Source organism: Thalassophryne amazonica, chromosome 20 (assembly GCF_902500255.1).
Source record: "Thalassophryne amazonica chromosome 20, fThaAma1.1, whole genome shotgun sequence".
NCBI lineage: Eukaryota > Metazoa > Chordata > Actinopteri > Batrachoidiformes > Batrachoididae > Thalassophryne > Thalassophryne amazonica.
The window spans coordinates 21,880,835-21,908,550 of NC_047122.1; the positions used below are offsets into that span (position 1 = coordinate 21,880,835).

At 42.4% G+C, this 27,716-nt stretch overlaps 1 protein-coding gene across 1 annotated transcript; it reads left to right on the forward strand.

Annotated features, from left to right (window-relative positions):
* LOC117501461 (neuronal pentraxin-1-like) lies at positions 1-26,519 on the forward strand. Its single transcript, XM_034160363.1, has 5 exons — positions 1-1,146; positions 3,933-4,602; positions 9,184-9,434; positions 18,949-19,128; positions 25,947-26,519. The coding sequence occupies exons 1-5, from the start codon at positions 400-402 to the stop codon at positions 26,154-26,156; spliced, it is 2,058 nt and encodes a 685-aa protein (XP_034016254.1). The 5' UTR covers positions 1-399; the 3' UTR covers positions 26,157-26,519.
* The last annotated feature ends 1,197 nt before the right edge of the window (positions 26,520-27,716 follow it).

The following is a 27,716-nucleotide window of genomic DNA, read 5'->3' on the forward strand; positions in this document are numbered from 1 at the left end:
TTACTCTGCTCCAGATGAATGCACTTTGACAGCTGATTGGTGGTTAGAAGCTGGCGTTAAAGAGATTATTCCTGGCTGTGGAACACAACAGCCTGTGGGAGCCCAAAGGGATCACCTGCCTCTTCCTCCAGGCAGCGGAAGGACACACCAGGATACATCTGCCAAGCTCCCCAAGCTTCAGCTTAATATGGAACCAAAAAAACCTTTGAAGACAATCATTTGAAGAGATCAACCTCAGCCATTGATTATTTTGGAATACTAACCTGGGGTTTGGTCTCTGGGATATTTCATGTGCAATTTTATTGATGAAATGTTGCAAGAACTTGCAGGTTAAAACCTCCGTTCATGGTGAATAAGACAAAGAAAGGACAACATTTCCAGGAATAAATCGGACCAAACATGACCCGAGACAGCAGTCCTCTGAACCTGGCAGCTCTAAGACAAGTGGGTGGAGCCTCTTTGGAATTCATCTTCCCTCTCCGCTCTCTAATTTTTTCCTACTTTTTGTCATGTGCAGCAGGCACTTTGCCTGGTATGGAATATGATTATGGAATTAGCCCCAAATTTGTTTGCACTCCGATTCCACCAGAGGCAGACCCTAACTGTTACTCCCCACCCAGTGTGCCCCATGGACCGAGCAGCAACGGACACAGTAACAGCCATAATAATGGCCACAATGGCAGCAGCCGCCAAGGCCTAATGTCCGATGAAGCCAAAGCTACTATTTTGCACCTGCGCGAAAGCCTTGTGAGACAGAAGGAGACCATATTGGACCAACGAGAGACCATCAGAGAGCTGACCGCCAAGCTTACCTTGTGCGAGGGCTTTGGAGGTCACCATAGCATTGGTCATCATGTCAATCACCATGACAACCATCACAACGTCCACCACGTCGATGACCATGATGGGCATCATGACAACCACCATGTCAGCCATCATGATGACCACAATGAGTATCATGACAACCATCACTCGTCATCGTCATCCCACCATGGACCTTCGTCCTATCACCACTACTCCCACAGCAGCCACAGGTCGGCTCCCCACCACAGGAAGGGCGGGTCCTACGGTAAACACAGCTCCTTCTCCCCAGAGCAGACTGGCAAAACTCTGCAGACTCTGAAGGAGAGGCTGGAGAACTTAGAGGTGAATGTCATTTTTCTCGCATATTACAATCGTTATGGCGCCATCCAGTGACACAGAACTACAGTGAGCAGAATTCCCCTTCCATTGCCCCCTAGTTGGGTGATTCAGAACAGAAGAGGAGCCAGGTTTGACTCTCCATGGTGGATTCACCACCAGGTCTGGTCACAGGCAGCCTCACCTTCAATTAGCTTCATCCTCCCTGACGAGGCCATTAATTGAGGGAATAAAGCTGGATTTACTGGTGAGGTGGATGAGGATGAGCACATCAGAGGAAGGAGGATGAGATGGAGGGAGGGCAGATACGTTCACTCAGTATAAAATAGTGGCTCCATATTTACTGAGTGACACTGATTTGAAATGGCATCATCAAAAATGCAGCAGGTAAAATAAATATTGAACACGTCACCATTTTTCTCAGTAAATATATTTCTAAAATTGCTATAGACAGGAATTTTCACCAGATGTTGATAACAACCCACGTAATCCATAGATGCAAAGAAACCAAAACATATAAAGGACAGAAATTAAGTTATGCGTAATAAAATTAAATGACACAGGGAAAAAGTATTGAACACGTTTGCTGAAACGTATTTAATACTTCGTACAAAAGCCTTTGTTAGTGATGACAGCTTCAAGATGCCTCCTGGAAGGAGAAACTAGTCTCACGCATTGCTCTGGTGTGATTTTGGCCCATTCTTCCACACAAAGTCTTTAAATCTTGTAGGTCAGTTTATGTTGAAATGATGTTCTTTCCACTGGAACATTCATAAATTTAGAATCCTGCTGTAACAATGCCATCAGTATGTTTTGCAGCAGTAAGATTGTGAAGATCTTGAGAGAACTCTTGAGATGTTTTTTTGTGTGTCTCCTTGGTAATGAGTCACGTTTTTATAGGCCATCAGTTGGGACTGAACTATCTGATATTAATTTGCAAGGGGCAGGACTGCTTTCTAATTTCTGAGATTTCAGCTGGTGTCTTGGGTGTCCACAGCCTTTTTACACCTCCCTGTCTTCATGTGTTCAATACTTTTATCCTGTGTCATTTCACATTATTACACATAATGTATATGTTTGAAAATCTATGGCTTGAATTCTTTATATGTGTGGATTATTTGGGTTGCTACCAACAACTGGTTAAAATTTCATGTCAATAATACCTTTAGAAATATATTTACTGAGAAAAATGGTGATGTATTCAGTACTTATTTTATCCAATGTACATGTTGTCTACAAAGTCTGATCAATCTTTTATACTAAAAGTACACATGACTCCTACAATCTAGTAGATCTGGATGTTTGGAAAGCCATGTAGCACACAGAATAATCAAAGATGCTCTGTCTTGGAATGTTAAAGAAAGTGATAATTCCTGGAACTGCCCTAAAATTATAAATAAAAAATACCACTTATCTGTCCACTCATCCATTCATCCACCCGCAAAAGCATCCATCTGTTGATCCTTCCATCTAGCCTCCCAACCACTTATCTGTCCATTTATCCATTCATCCAACTATTCATCCATCCATCCATCCATCTGTTGATCCAACAAGCCAGCCACCCAAACACCACTTGACCCATCCTTCCACCCATCCATCCAACCATGAGTTGACCTGTCTCTCCATCCATCTATCCATCCATCCATGAACCCAACCACCAGTTGATCCATCCATCCATCAATCTCAACCACCTGTTGATGTACCTGTTCATCCATCTATTGTTCCAAGTAGGCAGCCAGCCAACCGTCCATCTGGCCCATCTTCAATTTATCCTTATGGCATTTTAAAATTCTTAACCTTTCCAATAATTCTGCTATCCACTAGATACATTAGAGTGACTTCCTTCAGGTTCTCTAGAGTATTGTGCTGTCAGTGTGAAGCTAAACATCATGCATGCATCCGCTAAGCAAGCTTGTTCATGAGCCAGGTACATGCATGCTAACAGTCTTGGGTCATCAAGCCATTGCAGCTAATATGCTAGGCTACTTAGTGTTTTAGAAATTTTGGACACTTTACTTAATCACTTGAAATGAATGTATTTGTACTCGCACACAACTGCAGCCTAAACTGATCCATTCATACAATGGAAGAACATGATTTTATGAAAAATAGATTGTGTGGTGTGGCTAGCTAATGCAGTAGAAATGCTGGACTTTATCTCAAATGTGTCAAAGGTGCTTTGCAATGATGTAGTTGCATGAATTTGGAGACCAAAGTTAAGAAAAAAAAAACATTATAATGAAGCAAACTTAAGTCTCTCTAGTCAGTTCTAGTAGTGCCCTGAGATCTACTAGGACATGCAAAGAAAGCTTCCAAAGAGAACCATCCAAGGTGCACAAACCTAACTCCAACTCATAACTAACCCCCACCTTGACAGATTTATTTTTGATAATCTAAGTTTAATCTATGAAATTTTTTGTTATTTTTCACCATTAACAGTCAATTAACATGGGTAGAGCTGGACTACCAATATTCAGACCAGGATTCAGTTCCAGGTGTGTCCGCCAGACGACCTGTCTGAGTCATTGGACAAGACACTTTATCTATATTGTCGCAGTCCATCCACTTGTAAATGGATACTGGCCTTGGTTTAGGATGTAAGCTGTGATTGACTGGTTTCCAGTCCATGGGAAGCTGAACGCTCATCGAGGGATAAGCACCAGTCCAGGGCCAATATTGCATTTATTTGGTTTCGTAGGTACTAATCCATTTGAGAGCTGGAGCATCTGTTACTTTCATTCTGAGCCAATGGCAGTAATACCTATCCAGCAATGTATCTGTGTGTCCTTCAGGCCAGGAACTCATCTAGTTCTTACTCCAGCTCCCTGAAGGAACTCCTCCAGCGGAAAATCACTGCTCTGGAGGAGCAGCTACACAGCTACTACCAAGATCACCATAACCACGGTCACCGAAATGAAAACCATGATGACCACCATGAAGAGCACCACAGTAGCACCACCCACCACAACAACCATCATGATGATACACATGAAGACCACCATGACAGCAGCACCCACCATGATGACCATCACAATGATCACCATGATGATCACCATGATAACAGCCACCAGGATGAGCATCACAACAACAATCACAACAGCCACCGCTACAACCACCAGAGCAGTAATCATAACAGACATCATGATCCCCACCATAACTATCACCACGGCCAGCACCGCAGTCACTACAGTAACCACCACAATGGCCACCATGGTGGCCATCAAGATGACCATCACAGCAGAGAGCACCACAGCAATCACCACAAGGCCAACCACCATGATGACCACCACGGTGTTCACCACAGTAATCATCATGCAAACGACCACCATGGCAATCACCATGGTAATGACCATCACCTGCTGCAACCTCCCTTAACCAGCAAAGAGACAAGTGCAAGGGGCCCAGGGCACAGCAAGCTGGAAACAGTGCTGAGTCAGCTGCACCATGGCAACACGGAACACGGTACAAACTGGTTTTAGAGACTACCAAAATCATGACATAACTGAACCCTAACCCTAATGCTAACCCTAAACCCTACCGGAGTTTCACTTGAGTTCAGTTTTGATGAAGTTTGACACAAAAATTTGACACTCTGTCACAAGTTGTGTCCATACATCTCGCCTTTGAAACATGAGGGGGTTTTTTTGTTTGTTTTTTTTCCAAAAAAAAAGATGTTGCATTAGCTGTCGCATTAGCTTGTGATATCATGTAAACAATTTCAGAAAAGTCTGCCAAACCAAAGTACAGGTATAAACTTCAACAAAAATGGATTAATGTTGACTGTAGTGTTTTAAGAAAATGCATAAATTCCTTTCGATGGACTAATTTATAATCTGATCTGACCCCATACAATTAACTTCAACTTCAACTTTTTTTTTTGTATAGCGCCAAATCACAACAAACAGTTGCCCCAAGGCGCTTTATATTGTAAGGCAAGGCCATACAATAATTATGAAAAACCCCAACGGTCAAAACGACCCCCTGTGAGCAAGCACTTGGCTACAGTGGGAAGGAAAAACTCCCTTTTAACAGGAAGAAACCTCCAGCAGAACCAGGCTCAGGGAGGGGCAGTCTTCTGCTGAGACTGGTTGGGGCTGAGGGAGAGAACCAGGAAAAAGACATGCTGTGGAAGGGGGCAGAGATCGATCACTAATGATTAAATGCGGAGTGATGCATACAGAGCAAAAAGAGAAAGAAACAGTGCATCATGGGAACCCCCCCACAGTCTACGTCTAAAGCAGCATAACCAAGGGATAGTCCAGGGTCACCTGATCCAGCCCTAACTATAAGCCTTAGCGAAAAGGAAAGTTTTAAGCCTAATCTTAAAAGTAGAGAGGGTATCTGTCTCCCTGATCTGAATTGGGAGCTGGTTCCACAGGAGAGGAGCCTGAAAGCTGAAGGCTCTGCCTCCCATTCTACTCTTACAAACCCTAGGAACTACAAGTAAGCCTGCAGTCTGAGAGCGAAGCGCTCTAATGGGGTAATATGGTACTACGAGGTCCCTAAGATAAGATGGGACCTGATTATTCAAAACCTTATAAGTAAGAAGAAGAATTTTAAATTCTATTCTAGAATTAACAGGAAGCCAATGAAGAGAGGCCAACACGGGTGAGATATGCTCTCTCCTGCTAGTCCCCGTCAGTACTCTAGCTGCAGCATTTTGAATTAACTGAAGGCTTTTTAGGGAACTTTTAGGACAACCTGATAATAATGAATTACAATAGTCCAGCCTAGAGGAAATAAATGCATGAATTAGTTTTTCAGCATCACTCTGAGACAAGACCTTTCTGATTTTAGAGATATTGCGTAAATGCAAAAAGGCAGTCCTACATATTTGTTTAATATGCGCTTTGAATGACATATCCTGATCAAAAATGACTCCAAGATTTCTCACAGTATTACTAGAGGTCAGGGAAATGCCATCCAGAGTAAAGATCTGGTTAGAGACCATGCTTCTAAGATTTGTGGGGCCAAGTACAATAACTTCAGTTTTATCTGAGTTTAAAAGCAGGAAATTAGAGGTCATCCATGTCTTTATGTCTGTAAGACAATCCTGCAGTTTAGCTAATTGGTGTGTGTCCTCTGGTTTCATGGATAGATAAAGCTGGGTATCATCTGCGTAACAATGAAAATTTAAGCAATACCGTCTAATAATACTGCCTAAGGGAAGCATGTATAAAGTGAATAAAATTGGTCCTAGCACAGAACCTTGTGGAACTCCATAATTAACTTTAGTCCGTGAAGAAGATTCCCCATTTACATGAACAAACTGTAATCTATTAGACAAATATGATTCAAACCACCGCAGCGCAGTGCCCTTAATACCTATGACATGCTCTAATCTCTGTAATAGAATTTTATGGTCAACAGTATCAAAAGCAGCACTGAGGTCCAACAGAACAAGCACAGAGATAAGTCCACTGTCCGAAGCCATAAGAAGATCATTTGTAACCTTCACTAATGCTGTTTCTGTACTGTGATGAATTCTAAAACCTGACTGAACCTCTTCAAATAGACCATTCCTCTGCAGGTGATCAGTTAGCTGTTTTACAACTACCCTCTCAAGAATCTTTGAGAGAAAAGGAAGGTTGGAGATTGGCCTATAATTAGCTAAGATAGCTGGGTCAAGTGATGGCTTTTTAAGTAATGGTTTAATTACTGCCACCTTAAAAGCCTGTGGTACATAGCCAACTAACAAAGATAAGTTGATCATATTTAAGATTGAAGCATTAAATAATGGTAGGACTTCCTTGAGCAGCCTGGCAGGAATGGGGTCTAATAAACATGTTGATGGTTTGGATGAAGTAACTAATGAAAATAACTCAGACAGAACAATCGGAGAGAAAGAGTCTAACCAAATACCGGCATCACTGAAAGCAGCCAAAGATAACGATACATCTTTGGGATGATTATGAGTAATTTTTTCTCTAATAGTCAAAATTTTGTTAGCAAAGAAAGTCATGAAGTCATTACTAGTTAAAGTTAATGGAATACTCAGCTCAATAGAGCTCTGACTCTTTGTCAGCCTGGCTACAGTGCTGAAAAGAAACCTGGGGTTGTTCTTATTTTCTTCAATTAGTGATGAGTAGAAAGATGTCCTAGCTTTACGGAGGGCTTTTTTATAGAGCAACAAACTCTTTTTCCAGGCTAAGTGAAGATCTTCTAAATTAGTGAGACACCATTTCCTCTCCAACTTACGGGTTATCTGCTTTAAGCTACGAGTTTGTGAGTTATACCACGGAGTCAGACACTTCTGATTTAAAGCTCTCTTTTTCAGAGGAGCTACAGCATCCAAAGTTGTCTTCAATGAGGATGTAAAACTATTGACGAGATACTCTAACTCCCTTACAGAGTTTAGGTAGCTACTCTGCTCTGTGTTGGTATATGACATTAGAGAACATAAAGAAGGAATCATATCCTTGAACCTAGTTACAGCGCTTTCTGAAAGACTTCTAGTGTAATGAAACTTATTCCCCACTGCAGGGTAGTCCATCAGGGTAAATGTAAATGTTATTTAAAAATGATCAGACAGAAGGGAGTTTTCAGGGAATACTGTTAAGTCTTCTATTTCCATACCATAAGTCAAAACAAGATCTAAGATATGATTAAAGTGGTGGGTGGACTCATTTACTTTTTGAGCAAAGCCAATAGAGTCTAATAATAGATTAAATGCAGTGTTGAGGCTGTCATTCTCAGCATCTGTGTGGATGTTAAAATCGCCCACTATAAGTATCTTATCTGAGCTAAGCACTAAGTCAGACAGAAGGTCTGAAAATTCACAGAGAAACTCACAGTAACGACCAGGTGGACGATAGATAATAACAAATAAAACTGGTTTTTGGGACTTCCAATTTGGATGGAAAAGACTAAGAGACAAGCTTTCAAATGAATTAAAACTCTGTCTAGGTTTTTGATTAATTAATAAGCTGGAATGGAAGATTGCTGCTAATCCTCCGCCTCGGCCCGTACTACGAGCATTCTGACAGTTAGTGTGACTCGGGGGTGTTGACTCATTTAAACTAACATATTCATCCTGCTGTAACCAGGTTTCTGTAAGGCAGAATAAATCTATACGTTGATCAATTATTATATCATTTACCAACAGGGACTTAGAAGAGAGAGACCTAATGTTTAATAGACCACATTTATCTGTTTTAGTCTGTGGTGCAGTTGAAGGTGCTATATTATTTTTTCTTTTTGAATTTTTTTGCTTAAATAGATTTTTGCTGGTTATTGGTGGTCTGGGAGCAGGCACCGTCTCTACGGGGATGGGGTAATGAGGGGATGGCAGGGGGAGAGAAGCTGCAGAGAGGTGTATAAGACCACAGCTCTGCCTCCTGGTCCCAACGCTAGACAGTCACAGTTTAGAGGATCCAAGAAAATTGGCCAGATTTCTAGGAATGAGAGCTGCTCCATCTAAAGTGGGATGGATGCCGTCTCTCCTAACAAGACCAGGTTTTCCCCAGAAGCTTTGCCAATTATCTATGAAGCCCACCTCATTTTTTTAGTCACCAAATTAGTCACCAATTAGTCACCAAACTAGCTAGCTTGGCTACTTGGCATGTAGCTGACTCAAAACCAAGTCCACTCAGCTTGTTTTCAACTTAGTTTAACTTTATTAAATATTTTAACCTTGCAGTTGTGATGTTAGATATTATTTGATCATTCACTCCACACTTGAGCCACAGCACATACCAGTAGAGGCCACTGTTTCACCAATTATTTTGAGTACAGATCAGTAATGGAATTTGGCACAGATTTTATGCTGGATACCCTACCTGACACATCTCCAGTTCTACATGGAGAAACACACACACACAGCCCCTAGTCTTCCAGCAAAGTTTTCATCAGGACCCTCTGTGCTTCCCTTCTGAGATCTTATAGGATAAGATGCACACAAAACAGAATGCCTACAGAAAGAAGCCCATGTATTCCTCAAAAAATACTCAGTCTCTTTTCTTTTCATTTTATTTTATATTGTTTGTGTAGTTTAAGAGAAGAAAGATTGTTCGTAACTACAAATTGTTTTATCTGTCTCACTAGGACACAAAAAGAAGCCAAAACATCCCGGGGCTTTCCTACTTGACTTCCCTATGAGGACCAATTACATGTATGCCAGGATGAAGCGGTCAGTGGTCAGCGAGATTTTTGCCCTGACTATCTGTGTATGGCTGAAAGCTGGGGCCGGTCCTGGCCTAGGCACGCCCTTCTCCTATGCTGTACCTGGACAAGCTAATGAGCTGGTGCTTATCGAATGGGGTAGCAACCCCATGGAGCTGCTAATCGATGACAAGGTAAAAGATGACAGCAGGAGTTTGTATCCCACTATTTTGACAGTTTTTCATTGTGACCTGCTTCTTTACAGTGTCCATTGGTTTTCATAAAGACTTTGATTCAGTTAACCAGGCTGTTCTCTGGGAAGTCCTGAAAATTTATGGGATCCCCATAAAGTTGCTGGACATTATAGACAGGCTATACACAAGTAATGTGAGTGCTATGTCAAGAAGTGGAAAAAACTCAGAATTTTTCCAGTGATGACTGGTGTTCACCTGGGATGTGTTCTGGGTCCGAGACTGTTCAATGCTTACATAGACTGGATGTTGGACACGGTTGTGAAAACCAGGGGTCTAGGTACTTTTGTTGGTAAGGAAAGTTTACTAACATTGACTTTGCTGATGATACTGTGATCTTTGCAGAATCAATGATGTATGTACCTCTGATTGCAGTACTTATGAAGCTGTGTGAGGAATCTGAGTGTCACATTTGCAACTGTCCTTGACCAAACTGAGATCCATGTTTTCAGTGGCTTCCTGTACTTGGTCATCAGAAGTGTATGTGGTGAAAGTGTCGAATTTGTAGAGATATTGACTAATCTTGGCAGTGATGTTCATGCCTCTGGGTCCTTGGGCTTTGAAATTGAGAGAAGTCTGGTGAAGAGCTTATAGAGTCACTAAATCACAGGACAGGGGCGTCTGGCCATGCTGGAGAAAGAAGGTCCATGTTTTTTGGGGAACTGGTCCTTCCTGTCTTACTGTATTGTTGCAAGACTGGTACTCTGCTAAGGTGACAACCGGATGTCTGGTACTTGGTCTATTTAGAGGCTCCTTGGTTACTGCTGGAATGAGTTTGTGTTAAACAAGCAGTTACTTAGGGAGACTCAAATCAGGAATATCACTTGTATTGTGAGAACATCAGCTAGATCTTGGACATGTGGTGTGTTTGTAGTACAAGACAAGTATTAGGGTGCTAAAAGTTACCGGTGTCACCAATCGAATGGTCCACCCTAAAAATCGGTCCGCCTTTTGCATCTGCACATGCATCATTACCCGCGGTTCATGAATTAGAACCTCGTTTCTGCTTCAAACTGCACTCCAGTCATCATCTATCTCAGCGACAGATATCTGAAGCTTTTGTACAACAATCATTTCCACATAAATTCAGCATTATTTCATCATAAAAGACAGATGAAGCAATCAGAGTGCCGCGGCTAAACGAACTACTATCTGATGCATTCACTGCACAGCCGTCATTTCAAAATATCACAGAATTTCTGCTTAAAACGGCCTTGAATCTGTTTAAAACTAACTTTAGAATGATTTAAGAGGTTTTACCTTTATCATCTGATGGTTAGTAATCCCATTAATCCATTTGATTGCATTGGGTCAAGAGACTGCTGTGGTCCGCGATGATGCATGCACAGACGCAAAAGGCGGACAGATTTTTAGGGGGGAGACCGTTCGGCCTGTGACACCAGTATTTTTGAAAACATTTATTCATGCATCATTTGAGGTATTTGTGTTTGATAGTGACTTGGTTTATAATGGCACCAGCCTATTTTGCTGCACTGAACTTTGCTTTGTCAAGTCCTAAGATGGAGGTTGTCACACTTTTATGTTCAGACACATTTCAGATGGTCAGAGGGTTTTCTCGCTGTCTGCATACAAAGATGACCTTTCACCCTTAACCTGATTGGCTGTTAGATGGACTGGATTTTCACTGGTTAACAGCACTAAGTACAGTCTAGAGAACCGGTTCCTGTTCAGACCCGTTTCTAACTTCTGTGCACCAACATGTGAGACAGCCAATGAGGTATATAGGCTAACCAGGTTGGCACTGGCTGACCCACTGATCTCATGACCAGAAGGTCACTTAAGCCAACCAGAGGTCAGTTTAACTGACTGGACAGGAAGCCACGTGTTTTGATCAAAGAGCATTTAAAGGTTGGGCTGTCCACAGTCAGGATCCCTGTGGACGCACACTTATTCCAGTGAACATTAATTTAATTTAAAGTTTATTTAACCAGGTTTGTCCCATTGAGATTGAGACCGCTTTTGCAAGGGAAACCTGGACAATTATAAAGTTTCAATTCACCTAACCTGCATGTCTTTAAATGTGGAAGAAAACCGAAGCACCCGGAGGAAACCCACACAAACACGGGGAGAACATGCAAACTCCACGCAGAAAGGCCACAGGTGGGAATCAAACCCATGACCTTTTTGCTGTGAGCCAACAGTGCTAACCACTAATCCACCATGCTGCCCATTAATTAAAGCATTTTTGATATTTAGCAACCCCCTGACGGCCCCCTGTGGTTCCCAGAATGCACCTCGGCACCAGTAGAGTTCCGGCGTCTCACAGTGCATGTAATCAATGGCTAGCGAAGATGTGGATGGCGTTGATCCACCGCATTCACGGGTGATTATAATGATGACACGTTCTCACAAGTTGAGAGGGTTATCCAGAGGAGGTGTAACACCTTTGATGGATTTCTGCTCATTTCTGCCGTTTACTTGTCCATAATTCATGAGGTTTGTTTACATTGTGTCCTGAACCGGTGTCGCAGACCGAACGGTCCGGCCCTAAAAATCAGTCCCCTTTTTGCATCTGCGCATGCGTCATTTCAGACCACAGCAGCACGTGTGAGACGGAGTCTCTTCATCTAAAGCAATCAAATGGATTAATGAGATTATTAACCATCAGATGATAAAGATAAAACCTCTTAAATCATTCTAAAGTCAGTTTTAAGCAGAAACAAGGTGAAATTCCGTGACGCTTTGAAATGTCCGACGCGCAGTGAACGCATCAGCTAGCATCTCCTTTAGCACTGATCACTTCTGCTGCCTTTTATGATGAAATAATGCTGAATCTATGTGGAAAAAATGATTGTTGTACTCATGGGTGGCACCAGGGGTGCTAGGGGGTGCTAGAGCCCCCCCCCCCGGATTTGTCATAGCACCCCCAAGAAAATAACTCCTCATTTATTATTTCAATTTAATGTTTTTAAGACCTTGTCTGCACTGAAACTGAACTTCTCCTATACAGTCTTTTTCTTTGTCATTTTTCAAAAGTGTTTCATTCGGGAAATATCTCCGTTCTCACAGATCCAGTGAAATCGCGTGAAAATGCTGTAGTACATATGCCAGGCCTGTATGTAGTGCTGTAATGCTTCTACAAAAAAAAGACTAGAGAAGAAGATGTGGAGCTAACAACAAAAGCTAAAACTTTAGAAGCCGGCTCACGGATTAAATAAAGTTTTTTCATCTGACCTGTTGCCAGGATTCATCATCACAGATGAAAACTGTTCTCCACATGAAGATTTTTAGGGGGATCATTCGGTCTGCGACACCGGAACTCTGCTGAAACTGACCTCTCGCATGAGTCACGGACCGCGAGATGGAGCGAGAATCACAACTGTGAAACAGTGAATGAAAATGTAAAATATTTCTCTAACCAGATCTTTACTCTGGATGGCATTACCCTGACCTCTAGTAATACTGTGAGAAATCTTGGAGTCATTTTTGATCAGGATATGTCATTCAAAGCGCATATTAAACAAATATGTAGGACTGCCTTTTTGCATTTACGCAATATCTCTAATATCAGAAAGGTCTTGTCTCAGAGTGATGCTGAAAAACTAATTCATGCATTTATTTCCTCTAGGCTGGACTATTGTAATTCATTATTATCAGGTTGTCCTAAAAGTTCCCTAAAAAGCCTTCAGTTAATTCAAAATGCTGCAGCTAGAGTACTGACGGGGACTAGCAGGAGAGAGCATATCTCACCCGTGTTGGCCTCTCTTCATTGGCTTCCTGTTAATTCTAGAATAGAATTTAAAATTCTTCTTCTTACTTATAAGGTTTTGAATAATCAGGTCCCATCTTATCTTAGGGACCTCGTAGTACCATATTACCCCATTAGAGCGCTTCGCTCTCAGACTGCAGGCTTACTTGTAGTTCCTAGGGTTTGTAAGAGTAGAATGGGAGGCAGAGCCTTCAGCTTTCAGGCTCCTCTCCTGTGGAACCAGCTCCCAATTCAGATCAGGGAGACAGACACCCTCTCTACTTTTAAGATTAGGCTTAAAACTTTCCTTTTCGCTAAGGCTTATAGTTAGGGCTGGATCAGGTGACCCTGGACTATCCCTTGGTTATGCTGCTTTAGACGTAGACTGTGGGGGGGTTCCCATGATGCACTGTTTCTTTCTCTTTTTGCTCTGTATGCATCACTCCGCATTTAATCATTAGTGATCGATCTCTGCTCCCCTCCACAGCATGTCTTTTTCCTGGTTCTTTCCCTCAGCCCCAACCAGTCTCAGCAGAAGACTGCCCCTCCCTGAGCCTGGTTCTGCTGGAGGTTTCTTCCTGTTAAAAGGGAGTTTTTCCTTCCCACTGTAGCCAAGTGCTTGCTCACAGGGGGTCGTTTTGACCGTTGGGGTTTTTCATAATTATTGTATGGCCTTGCCTTACAATATAAAGCGCCTTGGGGCAACTGTTTGTTGTGATTTGGCGCTATATAAAAAAAAAGTTGATTGAAGTTGATTGATTAAGGGTCACAGTGGGTGAGCCGGGGTACACCCTGGACAGAACGCCAGTGTGTCACAGGGCCACATATAGATGGACAAACACATTCACATCTGCACGCACATCTATGGACAATTTCCAATAACAATAAAGGCATTGTGTTTACAAATGAGTTCTTGGACCAAAGAGATGATATTTTCATACTCATTTTAAAACTTCTCCAGCAAAATGGCTGAAATAACACTAAAGCACAACATCAACATTTTCTCGTTGAAAGCAGACGCAAACATTTTTTTTTTTCTCAGTGATCAAGTACAAAATAGTGGGTAACACTTCACTTGAAGGTATAGTCATAATAGTCAACTGTCATAACTGTTATATGACAAAGTCATGAACTTGTCATGAATATTATGTCAATGTCATAAATGTTTATGACTGCTGTCATTAAGTGTCATTCAGTTTTGTAATGACAAGTTGACAAGTTGGGATACAACCAAAGACCAAAAAGGCCAAAGACAATTTCTGGTACTGTCACTTTGATTAAAGTCAAGTTGTTATGACCAAGACAACCCAAAAAATTTCAACCTGTCATTACAAAAGCGAATGACACCTAATGACAGCAGTCATAAATGTTTATGACATTGACATAATGTTTATGACACGTTTATGACTGTGTCATGTAACAGTTATGACTGTGTCATGTCACTATTATGACAATACCTTCAAGTAACGTGTGACCAAATAGGGTTAAATCAACTCCATCATAAGGTGAGATCAAACTGAACAACATTAATACGATTTACACTGTTACAGAGTTGAATGAAGTGTTGATTTGTAAGGCACCATCCTGTGTTAATTTGAATTATTTTAATTAATTTCATGCATTTGCAATAACGGCACAGTGCTGATGTTGATAGCAATTAGAAATTGCTCATTGTTGTCACTTTTATTCTGTGAAGCAAAAAATAATTTCACCAAATAATTACATGTTAAATGATATGCAAGAAATGCTGATATATAAGAAAGTGAATTAAAATTTTTTTTCTGTCATTTGTGAATTTAAAGCCACAATTTTAGATATAAAATTCAGGCTTTGTATATTCGTCAATTTTCAGGTTCATATTTTTCCAAAGCTGGTTATTGTGTATTTAAAACAGGGTCGATTTGTTCATACTTTTTCAAAAATATTTCTTTCTTGTTTATTTAGTTTGTCTGACAAATATGAATCATATAAATTTTGTATCCTCCAAATGGATGGAAGTTTTAAATGCAGTTCAAATACAGAAATCGTCAATATTTGACCTTAGTATTTATTTATTTATTTATTTGGTGTTTCCTTGTTTTGACGTGAATATTCACTGGCATTGAGGTTTGATAATCATTTTATTTTTGCTCGTGCTGCTCCTGACAGAAGATAAATCCTAAAGTGGAGTGATCTCCACAGATTCCATTGTGTTTACGTGAACAATAGCTACATCTGTTTTAATAGAAGTATAATTTAACACCATGTTTTACGGATTGATGAGGATTTATTTATTTTGTTCATGTCTAACACCTTTGTGTTTGTCTTTTTCTTTTTAGGCTGACCTCTATGTGCACTCAGCATAACAAATAACTCCACAAATCACAAATAATTAGTGTAATTGCTTGGACTAATTGTCTGTAGGAGTGACATCACCAGGGGGGAGTAACGAGTCGTGTTTACTTGGAGGCACAAACATGAAACCATCAATCAGCAACACATCGATCTGACCTTTAAAATGCATCGATCAATTTAGTGGCAATTATGTTCTATTGTGGGTTTTGTTTTGTTTTTTGTTGTTGTTGTTGTTTGTTTGTTTTTTGGGTTGTTGTTGTTTTTGTTGTTTTTTTTTGTTTGTTTGTTTGTTTGTTTTTTTGCCCCCTGTCCTGCAGCACAGAATAAATTCATGCAAAGCAAAGATGAACATGCAGTATTCATAAAATGTCTCTGGTACTGCTGGTAGTATTAAAATTATTAAAATGCTGTAATACAAAAGGATGATTACTGTCACTCCGACTCATTTTACTTCATAAGTGAATTCTTCATTCATAGAACAGCACTTCTGTCAAGCCCTATAACTACCTATAATACAGTGTTAAAAAAAAAAAAACTGTCTCTGCCGATTTTTGTGGGTCTGTCCCATAATGTAGCGATTGTATTCAAAATGGAACAAAACCTTTTCACTGTGTGCTGTGAAAATATGTTTGAGAGTAAAATACCCATGTTATGATTTTTTTTAAGCAACCAATGAAATGGTTTCTCCATTATAGTGTGTGTGTGTGTGTGTGTGTGTGTGTGTGTGTGTGTGTGTGTGTGTGTGTGTGTGTGTGTGTGTGTGTGTGTGTGTGTGTGTGTGTGTGTGTGTGTGTGTGTGTGTGTGTGTGTGTGTGAAAATGCTCAAATTGCTGTTTATCTTAATAATTTCCAAAGAGAACAGCAAAATGGTTTTATTTCTGTTTGACAACACTGCATCCTTTGATCCAACTTTTCATGAAGCAAACAATGAAATGGTTTCTCTACATAGTGTGTGTATGTGTGTGAAAATGCTCAAATTGCTGTTTATGAGGTCTATTAGAAAAGAAACCAACCTTTTTATTTTTTCAAAAACTATATGGATTTGAATCACGTGTGATTGCATCAGACAAGCTTGAACCTTCGTGCGCATGCATGAGTTTTTTCACGCCTGTCGGTTGCGTCATTCGCCTGTGGGCAGGCTTTGAGTGAGCACTGGTCCACCCCCCTTGTCGGAATTCCTTTGTCTGAGAACTTCCTGAGAGACTGGCGCTTTGCTTGATCAAAATTTTTTCAGAAACTGTAAGGCACATCCAAGTGGACACCATTCGAGAAATTCAGACGGTTTTCAATGAAAATTTTAACGGCTGATGAGAGATTATGGAGTGTTACTGTCGCTTTAAGGACTGCCCATGGAGCTGGACGGCGCGCCGCGCCCCGTGCCGCTGTCGTCAGCCTGTTTCGAGCAGAAAACTTCCAAATTTAAGCCTCTGTTGACCCAGGACGTCGTGAGAGAACAGAGAAGTTTCAGAAGAGGTCGGGATCAGCAGTTTATCCAGACATTCCACTGTTAAAGGAGATTTTGTAATGAAAGACGTGTGGATGGATTCGTGCGTCTGCACCCAGTCGCTCATCGCGTGGCGCCACTGAAAAACATCTCCGTTGGAAGCATTACAGGACAAGTTTGAACATGCCCAGCTGTTAAACAATTTCTCGGATACTCACTCGACTGAAAGCCATTGAAAACCGCCTGAATCTTACGAATGGTTATCAACACGGAGGTGTTTTGCTGTGGCGCCGCGCCATGAGCGGTTGGGTGCCGACGCGCGAATCCGTCCGCACGTCTTTCATTACAAAATCTCCTTTAACAGTGGAATGTCCGGATAAACTGCTGATCCCGAGCTCTTCTGAAACTTCTCTCTTCTCTCACGACATCCTGGGTCAACAGAAGCTTAAACTTGGAAGTTTTCAGCTTGAAACAGGCTGACGACGGTGGCTCGGGGCGCGGCGCGCCGTCCGGCTCCGTGGGCAGTCCTTAAAGCGACAGTAACACTCCATAATCTCTCATCAGCCGTTAAAATTTTCACCGAAAACCGTCTGAATTTCTCGAATGGTGTCCACTTGGATGTGTCTCACAGTTTCTGAAAAAATTTTGATCAAGCAAAGCACCAGTCTCTCAGGAAGAAGTCAGACAAAGGAATTCCGATGAGGGGGGTGGACCAGTGCTCACTCAAAGCCTGCCCACAGGTGAATGACGCAACCGACAGGCGTGAAAAAACTCACGCATGCGCACGAGGGTTCAAGCTTGTCTGACGTAATCGCACGTGATTCAAATCCATATAGTTTTTTTAAAAAATAAAAAGGTTGGTTTCTTTTCTAATAGACCTCGTATCTTAATAATTTCCAAAGAGAACAGTAAAATGGTTTTATTTCTGTTTGACAACACTGCATCCTTTGATCCAACTTTTCATGAAGCAAACAATGAAATGGTTTCTCTACATAGTGTGTGTGTGTGTGTGTGTGAGAGAGAGAGAGAGAGAGAGAGAATCCAAATAATTTCCAAAGAGAACAGCAAAATGGTTTCATTTCTGTTTTGATGACACAAAGTGCATTCGTCTAACTTTGTTATTAAAGACGTCACATTTCCTTTGATTTTTGGGGGGGGTTTGCAGGTTTTTTTTTTATTTTTTTTTGGTCAAATTATCCATAAAAAAAGATGAGAGTTTTGAAAGATTTTTTATCCTTTTATTTACAATATGTTACAACTGACGCCTGCCAAAGAATTAGTACCTCACTCACTCACCTTCAACCACTTACTCCAATTAAGGGTCACAGGGGACTGGAGCCTATCCCAGTGGTCATAGGGCGTGAGTCAGAGTACACCCTGGACAGGATGCCAGTCTGTTGCAGGGCCAAATACAAACAACCAAACACATTCACACCTGCATGCAGTATAGTTTCCAATCCACCAAACCTGATGTCTTTGGATGTGGGAGGAAGCCGGAGCACTGGGAGGGAACCCAGGCAAACACGGGGAGAACATGCAAACTCAACACATAAAGGCCACAGCTGGAAATCCATCCCATGACCTTCTTGACCTTTGAAATAGCACCTCATTTATGTTTAATTAAAAAAAAAAACTACATTTAAAACACAATCTTCACATTTATTTGCTGCTCTACTTCATGTCAGTTTGTAAATAACAAAGCCCATTATTTTTTTTTATCATTTTTAAAATAATTTGATAATGTGTCTGATGATTTATGATCTTAAAATATCCTAGCTGCGCCCCTTTTAAATGAGGATTTTTTTTTGGGGGGGGGGGGGGCATCCTCTACAACAAAAATGCAGCTTTTTGTATTTTACAGGACAATCTGCTGTTGCATTGGTGATGAATCCTAAAAAGCAAACATTACAAAGTGTGTCACAGATTTTTTTAAGTTTCTTGTCTGTCTGTGTTCCTGTCTGTGCGTGAAGGCTGTGACTTTGCCCATAACACTGACCGATGGGAAGTGGCATCATATGTGCGTGACGTGGGCGACACGCGACGGGCTCTGGGAGGTGTACCAGGACGGGATGAAGAAAGGCTCAGGACAAAACCTGTCTGCATGGCACCCTGTGAAACCAGGCGGGACCTTCATCATGGGGCAGGAACAGGTAGGACACTTCTCTTTAATCGAAACCACCAATAAAGTCAATTATTATATGGCTGCAGCACTATGCACGCTCTGATTGGCAGATTATTTTCCCATATCCAGACCGGTTACCTTGACAGTCGGTCTGGAATGCGTATTTTCCTTACAAACCAGGAATCTAAAAACACGATTAGAAAAACCAAGTTGGACATGAACGTACTCCATAAATATCTCAACGGCATTGGAAAAAACACAGATTGAAAGCTTACCAGCTAACAACAAGACCATCTAGGAAGTTCTTCGTGGAGGTGAAGAAAGCCAACAAGCTCAACACCGTCAGCAGTATATTTGAGCGATACTGTAGGTTTGCGTGTTTATATGTATAAGAGCCATATAATAAACAAACTATTAACCTTGTTTGCTCGGTCTGTATGGGGATATCAGACCTCAGTGTTTTTCACATGTTCTGACACCTCGGTCTGATATTTCCCCATACAGACCTCACACTTGGTTAATAATCCTTTAGTACAGTGGTTTTCAAACTGTGAGGAGCACGCCCCCTGGGGGCCGCCAGAGTTCTTCAGGGGGGCACGAGGGATGGGTATCATGAACCGGTTCTTTTTGAGAATTGTTATGAAAAGGATTCGATCCACTAACATCAATAGCCTTTTTGCCTAACGAGTCTGTTATCGGTCCTTCAGAGCGGCCGTTGTTTTTGAGGGTGTTGTATCGGGAAAATGATCATTTCTTTAAGTTGATTACAGATCTTGCAGCGGGTCTGTAATCAACCGCTTCTGTAACAACTCTGCTTTGAAGCTTGAAATAACAAAGCAGTGCTTCAACCCGCTGCTTTGTTGGCTCATTGCTTCGCTGCTTTTCAGAAGTGACAAGTCCGCTTCTTAACCCCTCTCAAAGCCATTTAAAAATGTCAATCGTGAGTCACTTTTGTGTGGATTAAAGCCACTAACTGGGACTCCTGTCTTGTTGCAGGCAAGAAACGAGAATCGTCCTCTGTTCCGTTGGCACAGGTTCAAACACGGCACTGCTCTCTGCCAAGTCAAGTTAGAGTCCAATCGGAATTAATAACTTCAAAGCAAATCACCATTTTAAATCAAATGACACCTCTTTCCAAATGTTGTGACACAGAGAACAATCTACAACAGACTAATTTTTTTTTCATTCCAAATTGAGACGTCCTGCGTTCTTTATGAATTACATTGATGTTGACGTGCAGCACAGCCGGCTGCAAGAGCTCAGCTCAGAGGTATGGAGTTAGATTTGTGCCATTAATGTCTGAAAGGAAATACTTTTGAGAAAAACTACAGATATTGTTATTTTTATTTATGTCCAGAGATCAAGGATCGAGTGACCAGTTTCATATTTATTTACTTTAAGACTCATTAAAATGACATAGAAACCCTACTTTTAGTATAAAGAGAATTCACAGGAGGTATTGATAAGGGGATCGTTAAGGAATTGGATCGATAAACGGAAACAATAATGACATTGATAAAGTCTTATCAATACCCATTCCTTTATTATTTATGTTAAAATGTGTTATGTGTCGACGCGGGTTGAGGAGCGGACCTGCGTCAGACGGAACCCAGCGCTACAAATAACCAGAAACGCGGTTCCAAAAACAATATATTTATTTCACCCGCTGGTGCATAAAAAGTGTAAAAACAGAAATAGCGTCCCTCTGGTGGAGTGAAGGCTGGCACGCTCTCCAGCGCCCAAAAGGATCGAAGCCCGGCGCTCCTGGACCCACTAACACCGCCAAACACCCCCCAGGTGGACACGACAAACTGACTCTCTGCGAAGCATAGAAGAGGTGAGGTAAGTCAGTAGTTACAACTAATATCCTTCAAAAGACACACACCATCAGCAACACATGCAGGCCTGCATTTTAAGCTCTATGCAAATGAGCAGCTTCTCACAACAGGTGGAGGACCACTTGTCCGCACGCCACAGCAGCGAGAAGCGAGCTGCACAATCCCCATCACAACTCAAGTATACTGCGTAACAAAATACCAAACCACTATCAACAATTAGTCAAACACTTAATCACCTTTGATGTGTGCTGACAGCATGTGTCCCTCACCCTTCCTTGCTTCACGGGTTCGATGTGTCAAACCCAGGCGCGGTCCTCAGCGTCTCACAAACGAACATCACAAGGTCGAGTTCCCGGCAGTTCTGCTTGAATCACACATGACTTAAATGCAGAACGCCATCCAATTATCTGCTTCAGCTGAAAGTCTTTCAGGTTGCATGTGAGCACCATTCACAGGTGCTGCACATGATGTTGATGAGGGTGAAGGATTCTTCAGCCAGCACCTTCTCCACAGACAAATCAGTTCTCATGCCACCTGGAGAGCAAAGAAAAGAAAAGAACACCAAAATATCCAGCCACACCCCCCAACACACAACAGTACCCCCCCTTTAACGGGAAGCCTCCCGGCGACCGAACAGACCAGGCCCGAGAACAGCACCTCCCTCCGGGGTCCTCGTCAGGAAGCAGACAGCACCACGCTCCTAAGGTCCACCACAGACAGCAGGACAGGGCACCGCAGCTGGAAGGCCGGCTGGCATCAACAAAAGCCCCAAAACATTCCCCAGTACAATCCAACACACAGGAAAAAACACAAAACCCACCCAAAACCTCCCCAGGGGACCGTCCCATCAAACCCCGGGAAGAAAAGAAAAACTCCCAAATGCAAAAACCCAACACAGCCCCACAAACACAATACAAACATAAATGCATAAAAGAAAAATAACAAGCAACCCCCCCAGAACGACCTGCAGAGCCCAACCCCCCCCAGAAGGCCTTTACCGCCAGTTCCAGGAGGAACAGCCAGAACCAGAATCCCACAAAGGTCCCCAGGTGTACATGGAGCAAACGGCACCCCCCAGAGGACCGTACCATCAACCCCAGGAGGTACCCTCCCCACAACCCCGGAACCCCAGACCCGGCCACACTTGGCTAGTTGGCCCCAAGCCAATTCCCCCCCAGAGGACCGTCCCATCAACCCTGGAGGTGGAACCCGGAAGGAAACAGAACAAAATCAAAAGTCAACCCCCGGAGGACTACCAAAAACAACCCCGGGGGGATATAAAACGACCGTAAACCCTGTTACCCTCCCCGGCACCCCAAAAGACCCCAGGTCCCTCCCAGAGCCCCTCAGCGGCTCAATTTTGGCGAACGGCTCAAAATATTAAGCCGGGGAAGGGAACAGGAAAAACTAACCCAGCCCCAACCCCAAGGCGCAGCGGAGAACCGGAAATACGTCCGGTGCCCCAACTTGACCATACCCCAGCCTCTCGGGAGGGGTGGAACTACCGAAATGGCGAACGGCAACAGATCGGCCCACCCCTCTGACTGAGGTATGTCTCCGCTGCACCACACCCCGGCAACACCAATGACGAACGGTACAAAGGCTCACCGAGGCTGGAGTGGAACCGGGCCCTAACCAAACCAAGAAAAACGCCCCTAACACCCCCCCCCCCCCCCTAGGTGCAGAGGTCTTCTGAGAACGCTCAGCGTGACCAACCTGCACCACCCCACAACCCACAAGACAAACGGTCTTGGGGAAAGTGAGGTTGGGGTTAGGGATGTAGGGAAATAAAAAACAACAAAATAAAATGACCCAACAACCCCAAACAGAAAATACCTAAAAACACATAAAAATTAACAATTAAGTGAGCCCAGACGGGCTTCTAACCTCCTAACATTCACTCCACCAGACACGCCACTGACTCCCCAAACAAATTATAACCCCTATTTAAGGAAAGCAAAACATTAACCCGTACTAGATTTTTTTTTTTTTTTTTTTGTGTGTGATTTTGCCTGTCCCAGAACACCTGGAGATACGTCACCATTATTTTTCTTGACGCTTATATGTCGGGGCAATACAGTAATCTCTGCTCGTCCGAGCTGCATGGGCTCGTCAACAGGAGGAGCCAGAGGTCCCATCGGAGGAGCCTCAGTGGGGCGAAGAAGAGGCGGCCCAGATCTGTGTCGGGGAAAGCCCCGAGATGAAAAAACCCGCTCTGATGGCCGCCCTCTCTCGCATCCACGCTCCTTCATCCGATCATCTAGACGAATCACCAACGATATTAGCTCATCTAAATCGTTTGGCTCGTCACGGACTGCCGGCTCGTCTTTTAATGACTCATTTAACCCATCTACAAACATTCCTCGTAAAGCGGCGGCGCTCCAACCTGACTGAGCAGAAACCAGAGAACATTGCATCACCGCACAAGGCTCCGGACGACAAACAATCGGTTCGGACACCGAATCTCTGGGTGACGGAGCTATCTGCACTAGTATCGATGGTGCCGCAGCTGGAGCAGCAGGAAGCGGAACGGCTTGCGCTGCAAGCTCCGTAACACGGGCGTCTGTTTGTTTAATTTGGTTTGCGAGATGCTGTAATTGCTCCCATATTTTCTCCAAGTGTTCTTGAACTTTTTCGGCAAAAGGAACCGCCTCTGCCTCTGGGTCCATTATGGAATGGCCGGGAACTACTGTTATGTGTCGACGCGGGTTGAGGAGCGGACCTGCATCAGACGGAACCCAGCGCTACAAATAACCAGAAAAGCGGTTCCAAAAACAATATATTTATTTCACCCGCTGGTGCATAAAAAGTGTAAAAACAGAAATAGCGTCCCTCTGGTGGAGTGAAGGCTGGCACGCTCTCCAGCGCCCAAAAGGATCGAAGCCCGGCGCTCCTGGACCCACTACCACCGCCAAACACCCCCCAGGTGGACACGACAAACTGACTCTCTGCGAAGCATAGAAGAGGTGAGGTAAGTCAGCAGTTACAACTAATATCCTTCAAAAGACACACACCATCAGCAACACATGCAGGCCTGCATTTTAAGCTCTATGCAAATGAGCAGCTTCTCACAACAGGTGGAGGACCACTTGTCCGCACGCCACAGCAGCGAGAAGCGAGCCGCACAATCCCCATCACAACTCAAGTATACTGCGTAACAAAATACCAAACCACTATCAACAATTAGTCAAACACTTAATCACCTTTGATGTGTGCTGACAGCATGTGTCCCTCACCCTTCCTTGCTTCACGGGCTCGATGTGTCAAACCCAGGCGCGGTCCTCAGCGTCTCACAAACGAACATCACAAGGTCGAGTTCCCGGCAGTTCTGCTTGAATCACACATGACTTAAATGCAGAACGCCATCCAATTATCTGCTTCAGCTGAAAGTCTTTAAGGTTGCATGTGAGCACCAGTCACAGGTGCTACACATGATGTTGATGAGGGTGAAGGATTCTTCAGCCAGCACCTTCTCCACAGACAAATCAGTTCTCATGCCACCTGGAGAGCAAAGAAAAGAAAAGAACACCAAAATATCCAGCCACACCCCCCCAACACACAACAAAAATGTGTTAGTTATGCCAAAGATGTTTAAAACACACAGATGTTTAAATGTTAAAAAAAAAAAACGGTGTTTAAAATATGACAAAAGATAAAAATAGAAGAACAGAAAGTTCTTTAAAAATACTTTTAAAATGTTTTAAAAGGGTGTAAAATGTGTGAAAGAATAGACATAGACAGATGTGTAAAAGAATAAAAAGAAACACATGAAGATGTTGAAATAATGCGTATGTGTGTCAGTGGGGAGGGGGGCCAGCTATTCATTTGTTCTCTGAGGGGGTCACTCTCCCACACTTTGAAAACCCCTGCTTTAGTACATTGTAATTATGATATGAAGAAGCGAAAATTAGGTATCCTTCCATTTTTACCCGAGGCTAACAAATATGGCCATGTGGTATTGCGAAGGCTTTGCTTCCGTCCATCCATCCGTCCGTCTGTCCATCTGTCTCTGCTCAGCATAAGTCTGGTCCTTTTACTCCCAGAGTCTTCAAATTTACAGAAAACATTCTTAGGACACAGACTTTGGACAAGTTCAAAGATGGCTAACCTTTACCTATTTTAAGAGGTATTTTAAGAGGTTTAAAAGTCACATTCTCTTTAGCTGTGTTTTTGAGTGGCAGGCCTGACAGCCAATCAGAGTAGAGCTGCACCATGACGTCAGTGGCTGGTTTCTCCAAAATCCCTTCATTTTTTGTGTTTATACATGTTTCTCTTATATTATGTAAAAGCTAGCAAGAAATAAACACTTCTGAAACTGAAAATGCTGTTTTTGTAACCTAATCACACCTCTAAACTTATTTACAAGCCATTTCGCGGACATTAACATGGTGACACCACAGGCTGGTAGCTAGCTGCAAACCTCAGTTTTGTTTGTGTGTAAATATAACCTCTTTGTCATAAATAATGTAAAAGCTCGCGAAAAAATAAACATTTCTAAACTAAAAACGCTGTTTATGCAACTTGATAACACCTCTGGAGTCATTTACAAGACATTTTGCAGACGTTAGCGTGCATGCTAACTTCCTGTAACTCAAAACTAATTTTCTGTGGAGTTAAATTTGTCTCATTAATACCTGCAAATGCACAGAGGATGATCTACAAATATCCTTTGAGTTGCACAACTTCCGCTCTTAAAACAAAAATATTGTTTTTGATTGATTGATTGATTGATTGATAGAGGGGCTTTATTGAATATTTACAAATTGTAATAGGATCTGAATAATTAATTAAACAACTGCAAATCGTAAAGAACACAATGCACATACAGCTGAGGGTATTTTAGCATAAATATTTTTATAATTTAGCCTGGAAACACATGTGACTCCAGAGGGACATTCCAAGTTGACAAACCACCCCCTAGCAGTCAGCTTCAGTCCCTTGTCATTGCTTTTGTTTGGTGACTTGTAGAGATTCTTGTTGTTGAGGAGTCCTTGTCCATTCTCCACAGGACACGATCGAAGGACGCTTTGACGTGACTCAGTCCTTCATGGGAGAGATGTCAGATCTCCAGTTCTGGTCCAGAGTCCTGACATCTGCTGAGATCTACAGCCAGGCCACCTGTGGGGGTCACCTCATTGGTGATGTCATGTCATGGTCGGAGGAGTCGGTGGAGCTGCATGGTGGACTTGCTGAGTACCCCTTTGACCCCTGCCACTAGAGACCCACACGGGGGGCTCCTGGCACATGAGGGGATCAGATCCCAAGAATCAGATGTTTGGATTTTCATCTCTGATCTGCAGAGTGTTGTTTTACACCATCAGCCACATGTTCAAGAAGCGAGGACATATTTTAGATTTGTGTCTGTTCTTGAATGAGCTTTCGGCGTGTGGTCACCTCCGTGCTCTGGCGCCCTCAGCAGGCTGAGTTTGAGGGCTGCAGCGAGCAGCGGGATTTGGATTTACCTGCTGCAAGGATCCAAACACATAACATGACTTCCAGCTTCTTTGACTTAGATTTTAATGAGGCGTCACAAGAGGTGAAATGGCAACACGCTGACGTACAAAAATGAAAATGAGTAAATAACAAAAATGTCTTTTGTCAACATTTAACAATACACATCAACAACATCAAAGATCGCACACTGACATGTTATCAGCATGCTGTTTTTTTGTTTGTTTGTTGTGTTTTGTTTTCATTTGTGTGTTTTGGGGTTTTTATTTAGGATTAAAATTTCTTCATGTGACTTTTTTGTGGAAAAGTTTTCAACAAAACAAACTACAGCGCTGCGCTCTACATACAAAATATAGATCAAAAGGGTTTTTCTATTCATCTATTTATTGAGAGTGCCAGTTTGCCACAAATGAAAGTGACTGGGGCACTTTTGATTAAGACTGAATGCAAAATGTACACCAAATGGACTTTTCAACATTAAATTCAAATATCCACAAAATCCACAAACAGGATCACATCCAGATCAAACTTTGTCAGGTGATAGTGAGTGCCAGTCTGCATCTCACTTTCAAATATGAGAGTGATCAGAGCACGTTTGGTTAAGATATAATGTAAAATATACATTAAATAGGGGGTTTCAATGTTAAATTTAAATGGCCACAAAATCTGTGATCTGGATCAGATCTGGATCAAACTTTGTCAGTCGATAAACTAATGTGAAAGAAATTTGATCTTTTTTGACAGACGTATGAATTTTTGAAACTTCATTCAATGTTAAAGAATAGGGAATTTTCCTATTTTCCAAGATTTTAATTGACTTTGATCCTTCAGCTATGTATGACCTTGAAAATTTAATCAGTTCTTGCCTATCAGGATATGAATCTTCAGTAAAAATTTCATAATGATATATGAAAAATTGTGGGTTACACGCTGTTCTCAATCAAACAGACAAACAAACAAACGGGCGAAACGTAACCTCCTCCAACTTTGTTGGTGAAGGTAAAAAAAATTAAATTTCATTGTGGCATTTATATCTTTTGGCACTGTTTTTCTACTGTTGTGACAGCATTGTGCTTTTTGGGGACCTGGTCATTTTAAATGGTAAACTTTATGTTGTGAGGTTAATGTCCTAAATGTTACTATTTGGGGCGATTTGGAGTCACATGGGGTAAAGGCCACGTGTCACACGGCTGTATGGATGCTGGTTAAGATCTCTCAGCTGGTTTCTGCACACCTGCCGCCGGCTTATGACAGGATTTACTGGAGGGCGACTGATCTGATCCTCACTATTCCTGTACCGGCAAGCAGACACGCACGTACATACACG